The following is a 20,090-nucleotide window of genomic DNA, read 5'->3' as shown; positions in this document are numbered from 1 at the left end:
ACTGATCCCATATTGTTGTAATAGTGACAATTTTTTTCTTCTTTTTAAAGTCCAAGCCTTCAACCAGTCTGAATTCACACTTCAGTCCTTGTTCTTTATTCTACATTAAGCCACAACATAACCACAATTTCTTGGGAGTACAACATAAAGAAAACTTGGTTTCGGAAAGTTCTTCTTCGCTAATTATTGGTTGAGAGTACACTGGCCAATAAATAGTCCTTAACGAAATGGGAATATGTCAAATAAGTGCTAACACTTGTAGCCAAAAGTCATTAGGGGCAGTTTGCATGACAACAAGTCATTATCTTCCTGTTAAAAATGAAAGATGCATTACAATTTAATACAGTCAGTCCAGAAAATCTGGGTTTTTTGCTTAGTGTTTATTTAGTCCATGTATGTCCATAATCCACTTGCAGCAAGAGAACAAGAATCAGAACTGTTCCAAGTCCCAGAAAACCTGTAGGAACAACAAACTCACTTAGGTGTTCCTAAGTGAGGACCTCACTTAGGTGTTCCTGCTCCAGCAGGGGGATTGGACTAGCTGATCTTTTGAGGTCCGTTCCAATCCCAAACATACTGTGATACTGTGTAACTAAAACACAACATGTGGCTTCATTCTGCACTCCCTGCTGGTTTACTTACGCTCCCTGAAAAGAGACTTTACTCAGTCTGGGTACTTTTCTACACTGTCTTCATCAACAAGGCTACAAAATTAATTAAGAGTGAGATCAGGCAAAATTCACTTATTTCCTGCTATTCTCTACTGACCAACAATTGAAACAGAGGCCTCTAATGTAAACACATTTGTACTCCTGCTCACAGTTAAATATAAATCATTCATCAAGCTTTTCTGAAATTAAGTAGAGGTTCCGGTCCCAAGGGTGTTGGTTATGTCATTCCAAAATACAAAAATAACCTCTAGGAACATTTGCAATTTGAGACAAACTTTTAGACTGTACTTGCATCTGTGAACAGAAGCTTTAACTCACTGCAGGAGGGAGAAGGACTGTTCCTAGTCTGAACAGAGGTCTGTCCTGGCCACCCATGCCTTACTGGCTGGAGTGACTGTAAAGTAAACTGACATCCCTCTCCATATCCCCATCAGACATACAATTCAAGGGATATATGTGGATAAGTACCTAAGAGGTAACCGTTCTGCTATGCAGCTTTATCCCTATCACAAATCTACGTCTGTTTCTTGATAAGCAATTGTTTAGGTATTTATTTAATGTGTTTTGTTGCAACACGTTTTTTTCTATTTTATAGGAAGACAAAGAGAATGGAGGAAGGTTGCAGAAAAAAAAAAAAAAAAGGAGGGAAAAAAGAGAGAAAGGAAAAAAGATCAGTAAAAGTGTAATTTAATCAAAAAAGCACAATATTGGATCATATTCCCTGAAGCAATGACAGCAAAAGATGAGAAACCAGAATCCTAAACTGTGAATGAAGAACTTGCCTCTGAAAAGCAGAAGATGCCCTGCCTCACACCCTATCATTGTTTCTCCTGTGGTTTCCCAGCCTGTTAACAACATATACACCTGATGCTGCCAACTCATTTTGGACCGTTAACCAGCTATAGAATATGATCAGCATCTTCAACACAGCTATAAATCTTATCCTATAAAAGCAATCGTGTCAGCAGATTTTTTCCTGTGCTAAGCTAACAAGACTTTTGCCAAGTATAAAGATAGAGCTATTCCCCTCTCACTGCCTCCAGTATCCAAAATAATTGGTTTGCCATTTTTCTGAACACACCCTCTGTTGCAGCTCTGGTTGTCTCTTACAATCACACTGCTTCTGGAGCCACTGCTGCAAAGGCACAGTGAGAGCTTACACATACCTCTGCACGGAAAGTTCCATTTAACTCATCACAAATCCTTTTCTGAAATGGAAACATCAATGTATGTTTTCAGATCACGAACATATAATTCCTATTTCAGTACCTATTTTGAGGATGTGAGATAGAATCTTTACAGGAATTTCAAATAAATAGAATTAATTTTATTTTAAATGCATACTTTCTAAATAAGAAAGTAAACAACAAGCATGGGTCATCTGTGAATTCCTGTTGATTTGATGGTCTTGGAGTACTTTGTTGCATGGGAACTCCAATCTGCATAGAACAAGGTCAAACACATTCAGGTGTCTGAAATAGCTTTGCTGTTAAAAACATGTAATGTTCTAAAAGAGGAAAAGAAAAAGAAAAAAAAAAAGAGAGAGAGAGAAGAAAGTTCTCTTGTTTGATAGAGAAGTTTTTGGAATAATTAATAATAGTAAATTGCTCCTAGCATCAGTAATAAACAACAGCAAGTGCCATTGAGCAGTTCAGTGCAATCATGTTAAGTTAGCCACTGCAGCATCCGTTGTACATAGCAGTTAATCTCTAATATGATTATTCAGAATTTTTTGTTACTGTGTCCTGACAGAGTGTTTGGTGACCTTCAGGACCTGATGCCTTCCACAAGTTCCCCACTAAACAGTCATCACTGAAAGCTGCATTTGCCAAAAGTTTGCACAAGGTTATGTACCTGGGACCTCTTCATCAGAGTGTGCTGCACTGGCCAGTGATACTCCAAAATTGAGAGATCAGAGCCTTGTGCTGGCATAAGAGTGTCACATTCACCTAGCTCTGCCATCACAAAAATGCTTAAGCAGCAGTGAAGCCAGAGACCTCTCCTACAGCTGACATCTTTTGCTCAAATATGCAAGGTTAAAAAGGAGCTGATGTGAGGAAAAGACCATCCAAGGAACCACAGGCTATTTCGCATGCCTTGGTGTATCACAGTGAGGTACCCAGCTGTATGTTTGGCAGTAGTCCCAGGTTTTTAGCAGATGTGCAACAGCACATTAAGTTCAGATGGCCTAAGCTGTCAGTTTCTCCAAACTTAAGTTTCAGCCAACTTATGAATGCCACTACTCACACAAAAAGGACCTCCAGCTTGCCTGCAAATGAAACCTTTACTCCCACAGTTTTCTGTCCCAGATATTAAAATAAACAACTCTGTTTTCAGATCAGGTGCCATACTTCAGGGGCAGCATTTGCCTGAAAGGTGGAATGGACAACCAGCAGTCCAGCAACATCTAAATTTCAACCTGCTTCCACAAGTAGGCTGAGAGGTAGAAATGACACTGCTGTGACACAAGAACTTTTGTGCAGAATTTGGTTCCCTCTGTGTTCCCCCATGCACATGTTCTCTTGTTATCTTCAAGACTGCATCTAAAGCTAAAATGCTGGAGAAAATATTTTCTTTTACTTCAGTGGACTTAAACACTCTGAGTTGTTTACCTATAGAAGCCTTTAAGTCATTCCAACAGTGTAAAGAGGATATGGCATAACTGGGAATTACCTTTTTACAGATTAATTTATATCAGCTGAAGCCTTTGGTAAAGGTAGATCATAATAATGTCGTTCGTACTCCCAGCCTCACATCTTTTCTTCCATGTGCAAAGAGAAACTTGCATGAAGGGTCATCTCTTATAGATGGTGCACATTTGAGTAATTTGTTCTTCTTCTAACTCCATTTCCTTCCCATCTTGTCCAACAGTCTGTCTCTAGTGATTTTTTTTAGACTCTTTTCAAAGTATTAATACATTTCTTATGCCAGAATTCAACATGGTAGATGAGTCTATATGCTGTCAAACATTACAAAATGTAGTTATGTAGATGTACACCAGCTCAAGATCTGCTGCAGTTATTCTGTCAGTATAACAATAAAGATGACATTTTATAAATGATCATACATCTTTTGTACAGTGGTGGAGTGCTTGGGTTAGGAGTAGCCAAGACTGTGAAACTATATGAGTAAAACTTGTAGACAGGTATTGCTTGGCATATGTAATTTGCCAGACAGAAATTTGAATGGTTCATTTATATAAATGGAATGAATATTTCAACACTGTAAAACTTTTATGAATCTCTTTATTTCTTTTCTGGCTTGCTTCAATCTCGTACCTTAATTCTGCACAACCATTTTTATTTCCTGTAAATGCAGGGTGGCGGACGAAGATGAAGACCTAGATGATATCAGTGCAAGGAAACAGCCTGCAAGTCACTCTGAAGTCTCTCCATATCGTAGGAGATACAACCACAGTGTGACATTAAAGTAGTGCCCATGTAGTATTTCACATGGAGTAGCACAAAAACGCATTCAGCTACAAAAGCTTCGTACTTCAGTTCTGCTTCTATTTGTTGCATGTCTTTTTGAACTACAGTCTTCACTGCAGAGATTTGGCCATCATTAGTGGAAGAAAGCTTTTTGAAAACAGATGAGATAGCTGCTTTGGAATAATGTCATCAAGGGTAGTTCGTTTTGAATTATAGATTTCAGTTTCCAGGTATGGCTGGAGAAGGTCTTTTGCCCTAGTGACTATCCATCCAGACCAGGCTGTTGTGGGTTTGTATTTAAATGATAGTCCATAGTGCCCAAACATCAAAGTAGGTGGAGAAACAGCATTTTAAAAAGCTGGAAAGGAGCTTTTAGATCTACACACAGATCATAACAAAGATCTTCCTGTGAAATCATGTGAATTAGTCCTCAGACCTCAGTGTAGTGATGAGGCCATTGAGAGTCCTGTAGCTGTGACTCTGTTCAACGGGATCACGTAAATCAAAAGTTTTAAGATGCTTTACTTTTCAATTCTGCTCAGATGTATTTAACCATCCCCCAAATATGGAGTTTTCCACTTTTTATCTTACAACCTTTTCTCTGCACCAGGCAGGACCAGATTAGGACCTAATCTAAATCTAATCTAAACACAGAGATGTAGACATACAATAGTGTCGCATGATGGTGAGTTGTGCCACACCACACTGAATTTACTGGTGAAATACTGTTAATCCCCTGAACTCTCCTCAGCAAAATCTCACTTGTCTACAGCAGTGTCACAAGTCATGCTTGACGATTTCAGAAATAAACCCCCAGCCTCCTGAGAAACAAATACTGGATTTGTGTTTCCACATTTGTGGACCTGGTTTTGTTTTTATGCCTGGGAGCAACACTGGTCCTTTATGTTCACACTCTTCCATGGTGACAGGTCTTACATCTGCAGAAGTATACCAAGATAATTATGCAACCAAAATGCCTCAAGGTAACAATGTTTATAGTCTGATCCAAAGCCCAGGTGAACAAAATGGTGCAGACCATATGTATCACAGAGGATCATCACCATGTCTTATGAAGAAGATTGCCAAAGAAAACACCCATGCATAAACAGTTAATGCAGCAGATCAGTCCTCTTCTCTCTGGAGCTATAAAGTCATCATCTTCAAATGGAAATTACTAGTGGCACTCTCAACAACTAGTTAAGTTGCCTTAAAACCAAAAATTAACTATTTAAGAAAACAGTGGTATCTTTCCTAAATAAAGCCCTGCAAAAGATCTCAAGTAACTCTGTGCCCCCCAGCAGCGTGGGAGATTTTGCAGCACCTTACTGTCTTGCACTGGCAAGAAGCAGAAAATCACTCTGCGGTGGGCTTAGAAAGCTCCACCAGCTGAGCTGGATGGGCCAGTGCATCCCCAAGGAGAAAGGTAAGAACAAGTATTGAGAAAATAAGAGATGGCTGTGTGTTTCATGTTCTATTTGAACTCCTAAAACTTGTGCTGGACCCCTTTCATGGCACTGACAGCTTCAATGAAAACCTCTTTGAGAAAGTGTGAGTTAAAGTGCAGCCACTTACTATAGGAGCAGCCGAAGACCTCAACTCTCAGTCCTATCCGTCCACCGACATTCCACTTCAGAGGAACAAAGCGCAAGAATCGGGCTTTCATGGAGTGCAGGAACTTGTGGTGAACCACACTGTCAGCATTGCTGTTCCCTGTGAAAACCTGGAAGGACAGAGAGCCTTGATGAGACACTGAGCACTGAGAGCTGAATGCTGAACTCATAACTAAGGATGGGAATACTTACAAAGAGAAGGACCACCCCTCTTCCTGATCCTCTGTCTCACAAATTACTTAAAATAATTTAAATTGATCGCCCAGTTTTCTTCCAAGTGCTGTCTCTCTTCTGGAGGGAAAGGAGGGAGACAGAAGCATGCAGAGGACCTCAGTATGGTGGGTGAATGTAAACAGGGAGTTTAAAAAGGATGTTGTAGAAGGAGATGTTACAGAAGATGCCACATAATTTCTCCAAACCCAGGATATTTCTGTGCACCACAACTCTCCATCAACCCCTAACATACACACAGCTCCTTCAGTGCAATGAAGGATGGGGCCCAGTTTAGTGTTTGATGCAATCAGGGTAGCAGAAAAAGATGTTCACAAGGCACTGAGGTTGGCCAGTGCCTGGGAAGGTGAACGTGAAAGTGTACATCTAGATACACCACAGAAAACTCAGGCAAGACACGTGAAGAGATGAAAGCTTGAGTCAGTACACAGGAGAGTCAGCATTTTGACTGTGTTTGCACCCAAGAGTGTTAAAGCTTGCAAACAATAATAATTTAACTTTTTTCCTTGCCTGTTTGATTAATTGCCTGCAACTGTCAGCCAAAATTAATGGTCCTACTCAGAATTATCACTCAACAAGAAGAAATTCTCTCATGGATGAAGAATGACTGCAGGATTTCAAAGACAAACCTTAAGACAAGCAGCCAAGCTGTGATCCTGCCTGAAGCTTTTTAAATTCATCTTTACATGCTTACTCTGTGTAATTGGTCTAGGAATATCATAGACTTCCTGCAGTCTTCAGAACATTTGAATAACTCAGCTAGGATTAAAATTTGAAGCTAAGTCTCATAAGAAATGAAAACCAAAGTCAGAACTCTCTCAAAAAAAATCTCACAGGAAAGCTGTATTTGCAAGAGAGGTCCTTCTCTTTGTATGTATAAAATTTCACCACAAAAAGCAGTACTGATTTTAAACTCTTCTGCAGCTCAAAAGCTGGCACCAGTCACCTATGCAATGTGAGCACAAATCAGAATAACTCCAGTAAAGTGGACCTACATTCCTGATGGTCAAAGGATAAGTTAAAGAGACTAAAGGTTTTGTCTCCACTCTGAAAAAAAGATTAATTACCAGCTGTTTCAATTTTTACTCATATGCAAACATCCCAACTTTTTCACAAATGTTGTTAAAAATGGTATCAAACTTCAATGTGTTCTTGTTTTACTAAGCCCACTGTGCTACAGTTTTATTAGAACTATATTCAATAAAAAATATCCTTGAATATTTCTGAGGCAAAACACTTTGAAACCATACCATGATTTTTTCATTTCACCTTATAAACTCTTATCTGGAAAAAATTTCTTATATGCAATAAACTTTATTTTCCACCCAGTCATGAATACAGAAGACAGCATATATCTCAATTCTTAAAACATGCTTTTCAAGTCCATTTCATTACTTACATTACTTGCCTCTGAAGATGAACAATTTTTACTGAAGTGATCTCTCACAACACCAGTTACCTCAGTGAAGTGAGGAAGGGCCCTTCTAAACATGCAATCTGTAAAGTTATTTTTATTAGGAGGTTACCAGGCTGAAAAAGGTATATAATTCTGCTACAGAATCCCAGCTTTTCCCAAAGCTTTGTTTATCCTGTACCTCTTATTCTGAACTTTTTATGCACAAGATCTTGTTTTCTACAATGATATTCAGCTGTATCATATAACTAAGAATTTTTGATGGGGATTCTTGTTGTTCTTAACTCAAAGTTAACACGTACAGCAGTTCAGCGGCCTTGTCATCAGCTATGTTTTGAAGATTGCCACAAGTAGCACTTCAAGGTGTCCTGGGCCTAGTCATACCACTTTCCAGATAGAAGCCAAATCCAAATTCCAGCAGAGAGTATTTCAGAGGCTTTTTTTCCTTATATTTCAAGTGGAAAATCTTGTTCTTCTCAGTAATGAAACTGTCAGCAGAGAGTGGCAGAGTCAGAGCTGGGGCAGTGCTCACATTTCTATTGACACTTGTGGCTATACAAGGATGGACAAAGGGGAGTGGTGGTGTTGTTTGTTTGCTTAGAAAGCTCATCCTCTTGGAATCCTGCAATTACGTAAAAATTTCACCTTTCATAAGACAACAAAGAAGAAGGAAAAAAGAAGAAAAAGAACAGAGAGAGAGCAAAAAGTTTCCAGTCCTCCCAGTTGTGAAGGAAAGCTTAAAATGCGGTGACTAGAATGCAAAGGAAAGGTAAAAAAATAGAAACAAAATAAAAAATACTCCCTGATATAACAATATAACAATACTGTTAAACAGGGGTCTGTATTGTTTTTTTTGTTTTTTTTTTTTTTTTTTTTTTTTTAATCTTCTCATACAAAGGTTGTCAAGGTGGTACATTGCATCACTTACCCATAAGGTAATAACTTTTTTGATTATATATTTAAAAAAAAAAAAAAACACAAACCAACCAAACAAAAAAGCACAAACCAAAACAAAACCAACCAAAAAAAAAAAAAAAAAAAAAACCAAACAAAAAAAAAAAACCCACCCAACACAACACATTCTGGGAGAAAGACCAAGTTGAAAAGCACACTGTAGAAATATCTCATTGCAACTACAAAATAACGAGAACTAGGTGATTTGTGAATGCAACTGCATGCTGAACAGCCCACACAGTCCTGCCTGGAAAGCAGCAGGGAGGCAGCCTGTGCTGGCACACGCCAGGATGCTGTGATTAGTGGGTTCTCGTGACCGCTGGAAAAATCACAGAGGCTGTTCATGACTACCTGCAACTGTGTCTAAGTACAGTTTTGACACCTCTCTTGCAGGGTAAACCTGGAAAGACATTTTTTTAAAAGCTTGTGCAAACCACATATCCAAGCATAATGCACAGGAACATTACGGCTGCTCACACACACATAGGCAGCCCTCTGCCTCCAGGCAATGGTGTGTACAGCACACTCCAGGGAGCACCTTAGCAAAGGAGCTTTGTGGTTTTGCCAGGTAAAACAGAGACAGCTGTACCCTGCTGTCTGCAAGCAGATCCAGGTGCCCATCCACAGACATCTGTGCTAGTTTCCTTCACAACACCTCAAGAAAGAGACAGAATTACCAGCATTCAGCCTCCAAACCAGTTGACTCCAAACCTGATGTGCAACTAAGTAAAAGTCCTTCCCACATTGAAATAGTCATGTTGGTAAAAATAAACCCTTTGAAAATCCAATACATCCCTTACAACGGTGTTTCTCAATCTTCTCTAATAACCTAAGAGCCACCTAAACTTTTTTTTTGGGAAAAAAAAATCCATAGGCAATGATGTACCCATTGACCCACAACTATGAGACAGTTTTGCATGCAGCCAGCACATCACTGTGTGCTGCTTACTGTGGGGTGTCACTGTGTATGCCTTTAGGATTGCTTTGATTTTTTTTTTTTTTTCCAACTCCCACTGCTATACAAGATCACCTTCTGATGTTTTATGGACCACCTGTAGGCTGTAAATGACTGATTGAATAACACCAACTGCCACAGATGGTCACTTGAAAACTTAGATCCACAACTGACACAGAAATAATCCATCCATTAAGAAGATGAAACAAGGATGCAGCACCAGATTTCCTAGCCCTGGAGGCTCAAGTATTGATTAACAATAAACTTATAGGTGAGAATAGCAGAAATACTTCCTCTTGAGAAACAGCAACTATTGCAATTTGATGTTGATAGGGGTTAAATCACAGGAACAAAACAACAAGCTAGAGAAGAAAACAAAGCACTCCTGCCATTTTCCATGCAACACAGTTGCTCTGGGAGAGAGCATAACACTAAAATCTCTGGTTTCTTACAAGCCCTGTAAACATAACAGACTGATGATTTACCTGGGAAATTCTGCTTCTGGCATACTACAGGTCTTATAAATCAAAAAGCTCCATTAGTTCCAAATATTGCCACCAGCTTCTTGAAGGCAAAAGCACTTCCCTAGCACTGGCAGCTGGAAGGTTAACAGCCTGCCAGGGGCAGGGCTGATTCTTGGACCAAGCTTGTTTCATGATGCCTGGCTGCGTGGTACCCTGCAATGACACAGACCACGACACTACAGTAATATTTTGTGAGGCTTTTTTTATGAGCCAGCAAAGGCAGGTCCCACTGGCATGAAGAGGTGAGGTAAGAACAGCTGCAGCAGTCCGGAGCAGGGTCTGACCAGCCCAGTGCTGCCCCTTTGGTAGCAGCCCTCAGCACATAAGAAAGAGTAAGAATGAGACAAGCATATACAGCACTTTTCTCAATGCTCAACCCACCTGGTTCATGGGTTACACTGAAGTGAAACAAAACAGAATTCCAGTTTAGATGAAAAAGAAAACTTTCAAAAGTTTACATCTCAAAGCCATCATAGTTACCTGAAACTTAGATGTTTTTTCCCTCAGGAAAAAACAATTCTTTATACACCTCTCTCAAATCAGGGGGATCCCAAAAGCTGTTCAAGGGCAGTTCAGGAAAATGTCATACAACTGTGGTGAAACATAACTGTTGTTTAATAACTCTGAAGACATAGATTTGTTTCTCTACCTCATATATCTATGCCGGATCACACCAGTGAGATCTGATGTGCTAAACTTTAGATCGCCCTTTGACCAGACCCTTAGACTGGTCTCTACTTCTAGATAAACAAATGGAAATAAGGTTCAAGAAGAGTGTCTGTTCATGAAAGCCTAATCAATTCAAAAGATAGCGTCAGATGTAGGACTTCATCTCTGTTTCCCCTGCACGCACACTCTGCACAGCAAATGGAAAATTATTTACAGAGCTGCAGGAGGTAGTTCCCATAACAACTCTGCTGAATATATTTTGCTCTCCCACTTTGTTAGGCAGGTAATGGGATGGGTTCAAAATGAGTATGCAGGCAGCAACACAGGCACAATCAGCCCTGAACAGTGAGCAGGCAGACCTGAGGTTAACTACCTTCCAGGGGAGATATTTTAAGACATATTGAATACTCTCATTTCTGTCAAAGTCACTCTGATGAACTGAGCTAAGGAAAAAAAAAAATCAGATTATGAATGTGCAGAGGGCACATAACACAGATGTTAGCAATTTACAGCATTTCAACCTTCATGGAAAGAAATACAAGCATGGAAAAGTGCGCTACACCTTCAAATCTCATCCATGACATTGCAGTATGCTGCCTCCAGTGCCTGAAGAAATAAGGACAGGAAACCACCTAATTCAAGCTACCCAGCAGCTTAGTGAAGGAATCAAAGTGAGATGAAAAGCAGCTAAATATGTCGTAAATCCCAAAACTGAAATACATAACTGTAAACTATCATTCTCCCATTTAAACTTCCTTACTAGGATGAGAAAGATCATGAGCTAGGAGTTAGCACTGTGATACACAACATGTGCCTCCCAGGATCTCTTCAAATATTTGAGTATACACGCACTTTAAAGAAAACATGAATTTCCGACTAAGAAACAACATGAAAATCCGAAACAGGAAGGAGAAAGCATTGCCTAGTTTTTCATATTTTCGAGGTTGAAATGAACTCTGACTCAAGGATAGCTTTTCTCCAGAGGCAATAGGATTTTAGTTCTGATTGAATTTGTATCACCTGGAATGTAACTTAATGGAACTATTGAGTGTGGATACTAAATCCAGATTTTGGGGAAGCCAGTGCCTGAAACCAAATTACAGCAAGGGTTTTTCGTCTCTGCCTGTGTGTGTGGAAAGAGACAGAACGTGACAAGGACACAGTACAGCTACAAATGCACCATATGGAAACTCAGCAGCCTTTGATTTTAATGGGATGCTACAGGTTGTTTTCTACAGAATAAACATACTGTATCAGTGCCTGCTAGAAACACCTTGGGCCTGGACAGCTTTGTGTGACTTTTTATAACAATGAAGATTAAAAAAATCCATTTAGTTTCTTCTGTGAATCAAAAGCAGCTGTTAGTTCAGGCAATTCTAGAAACTTCCCCCTTCACCTCAGCCCAGTCCTACAACACAACGAGATAACACACAGATTAAAAAAAAAAAAAAGTGTATTAAAAAAATACAACTTCAAAGTCTAAATCTTCTTTCTACATTTCACCTTTCCTACTTACTGTGCATGTTAACAGTGAAAAATATTGCTTTGCTTATGTAATGAAAAAAGCCCTGCCCAACACATCAGACCAGAACTGTAAGTACCTTGCCATGAAGAAAAGCAGTTAAATGGCTTTGCTGTCATCTCAATCGCCCAGTGTCCAGACTGGGAGCTGCTGAAAGCTCTACCTCATTTGATGGGTGCATTAGGAGCTGCCCTCCAGCACAGGAATCATGACAGGACCCAGCCTGCGGGAGCTGCTGTCTTTCAGCATGATGTGACCTTAAAAGTCCTTTTGTTGCTTTTGTTGTTAGAGGTGATCAGACCATGGGAAAAGGATGACAAGGAGAGCTGCTCAGCTCCTTAAAGAGCTGCAGTTTAGATCTTTGCTTTTACCTACCAGGCAGACACATTTTGCACATGACAGCAATCCTATGCATTATGTTTTCTCACTTACCTTTCTCAAGAGGCAAGTTAAATTTTCTTCCCATTTTCTTTCAACTAGTCTCTAATAATAAAGTATATTTTTTTACTTCAAGTACAGGAAACTTGCCTGCTTTAAAGAGTCAGTGGGATCCTTTTCCACTGATCTAAGCAGGTTCTTCTTTCCTAACAGCAGCTAAATTTTAGTCTTTGAAACACCCATCCTTGATAAGAAGCTCAAAATCAACATCCCTTGGCACAGTGTCAGAGCTGCTATTAGGGAGGAGCAGGGGGGAAATAATTGCAAGAGGCACCTGTCAAAATTATCTTCTCATAACATATTATCTGAGGAAGTGACAGCTTCCCTTCCCATTCCTCCACCCCCAATGAAAAAAAAAAAAAAAAAAAAAGGGTCTACAAAGAGGTAATTTAACTTTCCCATACAAGAGGAATTAAAACAAATGGTGGCAGGATGGGTTATCAAGCATGGGTCCTACTGGGAAATACACATCACATTTGTCACTTAATGAGGGGATGTCTGCTGTGCTCCAGCAATGCAATGTCCACCTGGGTTCCTAAGCATCAGTTAATCACCTCAGAGCTACTGGTAGTTTCTGCGGGTAGCAGAGTAGTCCAGGGGAGAGAAGATACAATAATGCAGCAGGGTCCATACTCCTTCAATACTGCCTTGAATAATCTGCTCAAGCGGGCAGTTATTTCGCTCTGCTCTACCCCATTACACTGAATACAGACACTTTGCTCTGGTTAGTTACTTTCCAAATACAGGAACAAATATTATTAACAACATGATTAGCCTCAGAGAGATGACTGCTCAGTAGAAACCACATTTATATTAAGAATGTTGTTTATTATCCTTGTGCTAACAGTAGAATTATTCATGGATTTTCCAATAAAAAACAGATTTTTTACACTATTAAAATATCTTGCAAGAGAAAATGGTTTTTATTTTTCTTAAAAGAGTGTCCATTAAGACAATAGACACAATATTTTGTTTTAGACATGTCTGTATCAATCCAGAAAACACCAATTTAATAATGATGACATTAAAAATATGAAGATTCTTGGGTCCATTTGGGACAATGAAAAGATTCTATTTAGACAAAAGAAAATGAAACAAAATATTGCAGAACTTTTGAATCTGTTGTGTCTTTTTCTTTCAATTTTCTTCCATTTTTATTTACTCATAGCAAGTTCTAATTTATTTTCTTTTGTTTGTTCAGCAGCACCTGTCAAAATGCTGAATTTCTATGTTGGAATGGACAGTCTGATCTTCAAACAGTTTGAATAAATTAGTGTCAATCTGCTTCCAGAGTCTGTACGTTGGCAAAGTCCACCAGATCAGAGACCGTTCCCGATAGGTAGCATGGGTATGGTGAGCTCTTCTGAAGGAAAGAAAATTTGCCAAATGGATAACATACAAGCTATATTACTTGACCGGAGGACTAGCATATGGTCCCTGTTCTCTTCTGTTTACTCATACAGATGTAGCCCAAGTGTCTTATCCAACTCATAGGTAGGCAGGCTACCATTCTTCTCAGCAATGGACCAAGTGCAATTTCCCTGCCCTACTGAGACCCTTTTTGCATAAATATGTGATGTCACATCTCACATATACTTGCACAAATATGTGATGTCACATCTCACATATACTTGCACTTCAATGATGGAGAATTTATCCTCATCTTTAGGTTTTAGAATCAGCTCTGTCGCTGAAGCACTTGCAGGTGAAGTTGTTATCGCTGTTATTATCACTGCTACATAAATTAATAATAATGGAAGCAAGAAGCAACAAAATTAAACCCGTAAATTATAAGTCTAAGCTAAAAGTCAGCAGCTAATTCCTGTTTCTGCTCAGCCTCCTGTAGTTTATCTTAAAGGCAATCCTACATATAGATAGTATTTTAAGCTATATCACAGCAAAGGATAAATATTTCCCCAGTACCTTGACTAGATTAAGCTCAGCCAACAGACTGCAACTGCTCTTTCCACTGCCAACATTAATCATATATTTCAGCTGTTCTTCTGCATAAATCTCACAGAGACCTTCATGATTTACATTAAATTAGTGGGATTAACAATGCATTGAATGTGTTTATGTCTGGCAATGTTGGGGAACTCTGGGAACCTTCCCTGTACTTAACTTCATCAAAGTGCATTTAAATAACTAGTGCTGTACACTTGGTATCTCTCTGGTTATAATTTGCCAGATAGATGCAGCAAGATGAAACCAGAGAGGTGTTAGTTATTCCAAGCAACAGTGACCTCAGATGAATATTGTGCTTCATTATCTTACATTATTTCCCTGTTATGAAGTTTGATGGCATTTTCATTTGGATCAGTAAAGTAATATCCTGTGGAAGAGAATAAATAGGTAGGCTTGATTTTCTCCAGTGTTTTATAATGCACTGAAACGCACATGCATTCACACATTTTTTCCTATACACTGCCTTCCATATTTCTTTTTGCTCCTTTGAATAGAAGAAAGTTCATATCCTAGCTAAGAATACAACAGTTAACATCTCAAAAGTGCACTGTGCATTCATCTCACTCTGGTGTTCAGCTTATTCAAGATCATCTCCCAGGAATGCCATCCTCATAAACTACACAAATATGAGGTTACAGATGATACTAACAATAGTGATTGTTTCTAAGGGTTGTTATAAACTGCTTACACAAACAGTATTAATTGCAAATTAAAAAAAAAAAAATACATCTTTTTGCCCATATATTTCTCTAAGCATTTTCAACCCAACCATACCTTCTTAAACTGTAAATTCTTCTGTGTCAATACACCATGAGGTACATCTTGTACTGGTATAAATCATGATCGCACCCTTCAGAGCAGTGAAACCGCGCTGGTGTACGTTGGCCATAGCCTTGGCCTACTGAGGCACACAGACTCCTCTGTTAACACAGGAGGGTTAAATCTAATTGACACAGCTTCCTTCTACAAAACTATTACTGTAATATTTGCAGCATACTTTATTTAATACTTGTCATTCCACTTTCACATTGGGGTCCGTCACTGCACCACATTAAATTAATCTTCAGGACACTAAAGCAACATAAAGAAACCACTTCTCTTCCTCCTGAAATAGAGTAAGATGAGCTTTTGCATCATCTTTGTGGGCACAAGTGCAATGTCTTCCAAATGCATGTCTGTCCACTGTTTCAACCACATATTTTATTATGCCAACCACACCCAAAAATCCTCTGCAGTAGGCTCTAAAGATCATGATATTCTCTAGAATACCGCATGAAAAAAAACAACTTTCTGTTAGTGATTCAATGAAGAGGTGGCCTGGCATTCTGACTCTAAAGTATAAATTTTGCCTGCATACGCAAAAGGCTTGTAACTGTTGTTGTGGTAATGACATTAAATCAAGTCGCGATACATTTGGCAGGTCCAAGATCATGGTAGGCTATAAATAAAAAGTGCTCCATAACTTTTATTTTGGAAATGGAAAGAGGACAGGAACTGCTCAGTGAGTTGGAAATTTCAGGACTTATGAAAAACATGTTTCAAACGAGCACGATCACTGTGTTGATGAACAGGAATGGAATGGAAGGAATGTGGAAATTGTTTCTTGCAACAAGAGGAATTTCTGTGCAGCAGAGATTTCTGTGAATATAATATTCAATTATTCAATATAATATTCAATTCAATATAATGCCTATTAATTCTAATTGGACAATATGCTTTACCAGAATGTTATTTTACCACAGTCCTTGCAAGATGCCTTTTCTCCTTTGATTGCCATACAGTTTTTGCTTAAATCATAGGCAAGCAAACACTTAAAAAATAGAAACGTTAGGAGTCTATCCTATGATCCCAATATTTTCCATTTAAATATGGCAAACAAGGGGGAAGGTAGGGGGAGGAGGTACAAAATAAATAAATAAAAAAAAATAGCTGCTTAACAAGCCCTTCTCCTGAGGTGTGAAATTTAGCATACAGGACTCTTTCATTTCTTTTTAATCTGCGGATATTAGGGAAAGAAAGGACCCATGAATAGGGTTCATGAAAGAGTTTGTTTTTAGAACAAAATACACCCAACTTTAAAAAAAAATTAAGATGAAGATGTTTTGTTTCAGATTTTTATTTTCCTGAAAGCAGTATGAGTAGCTACAGCTTGAAAAGTAACAAAGAAGGCAAGAAAGAAATAAATGTTCTAGTCAGTGCAACCCACAGAGAGGAAAATTAACCTATTACAGGATTTCCTTTGAAAACTTCTGCATACTGCGAGGCCTCTGTAATAAGCTGCACTAGAACGTATGTTCGCTATTCAGTCTTCAGCAGAGATGGGCTCATTTTCTGACAGAAGTGTGCAAATATACAAATTTAACTTGTAATAAAGGAGGACATTGATATGTTCTCAACTGCACCTGCATCAATACTATAGTCTCATGCACATCGGAACTCCTCAGGTTTCTGCAGTATAGCATTAATGAACACCTGAACAGGTACCCATGCGAGACAACACAGCTTCAGACAACCGCTATTTAAAACACTATTAAATCAACACATAATGACTAAAAGAATATGCAGTGATTTTGCAGGATCCCAAATCTTTTATTGTATTATATCCGCAGAGAGCCTCAGATTATCATTCTCAGTCTGATTTCCCTCTATGTCATTGTTTATGAGTCATCAAGAAATGAATAGAGAATTTCTTATTCTTGATTACAGCACAGGACAGAAACAGACAAAATGCACACATTTTAACCATTAAAGCATGGTCTCAGGAAGTTAAGTCCAATTTAAACTGAGCATGTCAATCTGGGTGTCAAACATATACATGCAAATAAACAAAAGCCTTGTTTATTTGAAAATATATCCTAGCAGACTTATCAGAAGCTTAGTGGTAAGTAAACAATTGGAGAATGCAATACATTTGCAGCATACAAATGACATAGGGATGGAGTGGGAAGCACTGGCAAAAGCAAGGTTAGAACCCAACAGAGACAATGAGTTACTATTGATCATCTGGGTATTTATATTGGTTAAAACTCTTCTACATTCGTGTGTTAGATCTGGGTTACCAAGAACATGAAGAGGTCGTGTTACCATTTCACGCAACTGTAGATAAGGCAGTTAAAGATTCATGAGTAAACATCTTTGAATAGAGAGGGTAACCATGATAGTGATTTAAAATCCAAGTTTTACAAAACAGAAATGCACAATTGCTGGAGTTGGTAGGCAAGGTACCCATCGTGCACACATAATGTTTGTTTTGTACTTAAACAGCACTCAGGCTGAAAACACTGCCACTGAGGAGCTATTCTGCAACACTGGCTACATGACATTGAAATTCAACATACTGAAGTGCAGAGCTACACAAATACAAATAAAAGAATATTCCTTTAAGGTAGAGCTTAATTTAAAAAGAGGAAATACATAAATTTTAGGACTTGAAGTACAGAAGTAAAACCAATATGGTAGAAGAAGAAACTAAAAGAAAAAGCTATTTAAAAGTAGGAAGGCTTCCTTCTAAATAAGGAGTCCCAATTAAACTTTGAAAATGGAAATCAGGTTCAGCTCTGTAAATACAGAACACCAGAATAATATGAGTCATTTGATACAAGACATGTAAACCCATCAATAAATACCTTTTTAAACATGTGACAGGAAGAAAACCTTAAAAAAAAGTCTGCAAGACAGCATTGAATAAGACAAGGCCATTGCTGAGATGTTAAATGAATTCTTTGCATGAGAGATGAGTAGGATATAACTTGGGGTATTTCCAAATCTAAGATCTTTCTTTTGGGGGAATGGCTAAGAAAAAAAGCATTTTAAATTGAAGCACCGAGTTAACACTTAAAATTAAGAGAAGCAATCCACTAAGCTCAATTAATATTATTCCACAAGGAAATCCAATATAAAATTGCTCAACCATTAGCTGTGGTGCCCATCTATACGATCAAGGAAATTTACTTCGTTTCCAGACAAACAGAAGGTGGCCAGTACATCACCACTTTTTGAAAGGGCTTTAAGACCGGCTTGGGTGCCCACATCCAAATCCATAGGTCTGTAGAAATTATTTAAAAATCAGAATAAGCAAACAGGCAGATCATTATATACTGGCTAAAAGATTTTTTTTTTCCCAGAAGAAAGGCAGACCCCATAAATTTCTTACAAGTTTCAAAGGAATCAGATTTTGTATTGATAATGATGTGTAATGGATACTATTGCATTTTCACTTTCATCAAGTTTTTATTGAAAATCACTGACAGACAAAAAGCAAACAAACCAAGCTGATATATGACAAAAGAGAATATGCCTTTATGGGTTAGTAATTTATTAGACAAAATTAGAAAGAAAGGAAAGAAAGGCTGGGAATAAAATTATTGGTGGACACTAGGGAGATTTAGTCAGACCTATACTATTTCTTGACTTCATAAATGCCATATCAAAGAAAACATGGAATACAGAAAATCGACACAACTTTATGATAACACGAAATTTGGTGAGTTGTAAAAATAAGGACTGATGGTGAAAAGCTGCACAAGAATCTGATGATACCGAATGATCAGGCACTAAAATGGAAAATGAATAGTGTCAGCAAAGGAAGGTAAAGTACCACAGCACACAGACAAAATCATCCTCACCACACATATACCAAAATAGGTTGTAAATCCACTACTGTCATTCAGGAATCTTGAAGCCTTGTAAACTGCTGGATTCAAAATCAGTTCTGCACTCAAACACGGCCAAAAACCCAAAGGGGATATTTGGAATTACTAGAAAAAGTAGAGAACAAGCCAACAGAGAGCATCAATATGACATTATATATTAAACAGCTATATGACCTCAACTTGAAACCAGTGAAGCTTTTGTCTCTTCGCTTGACAATGATATAGTTGAATTGGAAAAAATACAGAAAGCAGCAAGAAGGTAGGCCAACAGTATAAAATATCTTTTGAATGTGAAAAAATAAAGCAGACCAGGATGTCTGAAGTGAAATACAACACAGGGCTATAAAATAATGAATGCCATAGCAGGAGATTGGGGAAGTATTAGTCATGCTTACTAGCACATGAAAACTAAACAGCTAACAGTATTTGCAGACAACATGTGGACCCAGCAGCTTTCATTCACAGGGGTTCTTGGACATGTCTTTTCTAGTCAGATATTTAGGTGTGTCTATATGAAATGTCAAATCTACTGTTAAATTTTGCTGATCTCTTCACCAACCCTCTAAAGTAAAACAAACAATCCACAGAAACTACAAAACTCATAAAATATGTAAGCTCTTAAGAAAAAACAAACAAAAACCTACAAACACAATATACACAAAACATAACACACACTACTTTTATTTCCGGACTACTTACTCCTTGGCTTATTTTTCAACAACTATACTGAACAAAAGAAATTTGGAAAAAAAAAAAAAAAAAATGGTTCAAAGTTTCTCTTTGAAAACTGTCACCAAAAATGTTCCTTTTCCTTGAACATAAAAGCATTACTGACACAGGTCAGCTTCCAAACAGAATTTTTTTCCATAAATTGCCTAGTCAGAACCTGGGATTGATAACTGTAAAGTTATTTTTTTTTTGTAAATCAAAAAGACACTTTGCACCACAAGCCAATTGGTTTCCTTTCACTCCTTCCTAGCTGGCCATCCTAACAAACTGTATCCCACTTGTGAAACATGAGCAGCAATACAGGCATTCACACTACTGCCTGCAC

General features: G+C 38.3%; 1 protein-coding gene across 3 annotated transcripts in view; it reads right to left on the bottom strand.

Annotated features, from left to right (window-relative positions):
• Positions 1 to 20,090, bottom strand: part of CNTNAP5 (contactin associated protein family member 5) — a 307,043-nt gene that overhangs the window by 152,536 nt on the left and 134,417 nt on the right. For all 3 annotated transcript variants that reach the window (XR_010474008.1, XR_002408012.2, XM_021280776.2), the window contains exon 5: positions 5,675 to 5,822. Coding sequence is in view for 1 of the 3 variants with exons in the window: in XM_021280776.2 (XP_021136451.1) it covers positions 5,675 to 5,822 (148 nt within the window). In the remaining 2 variants the exon portion in view is untranslated. The remainder of the gene's footprint in view (positions 1 to 5,674; positions 5,823 to 20,090) is intronic.

Source organism: Columba livia, chromosome 7 (assembly GCF_036013475.1).
Source record: "Columba livia isolate bColLiv1 breed racing homer chromosome 7, bColLiv1.pat.W.v2, whole genome shotgun sequence".
Lineage (NCBI taxonomy): Eukaryota > Metazoa > Chordata > Aves > Columbiformes > Columbidae > Columba > Columba livia.
This window is presented reverse-complemented; position numbering and strand designations above follow the sequence as displayed.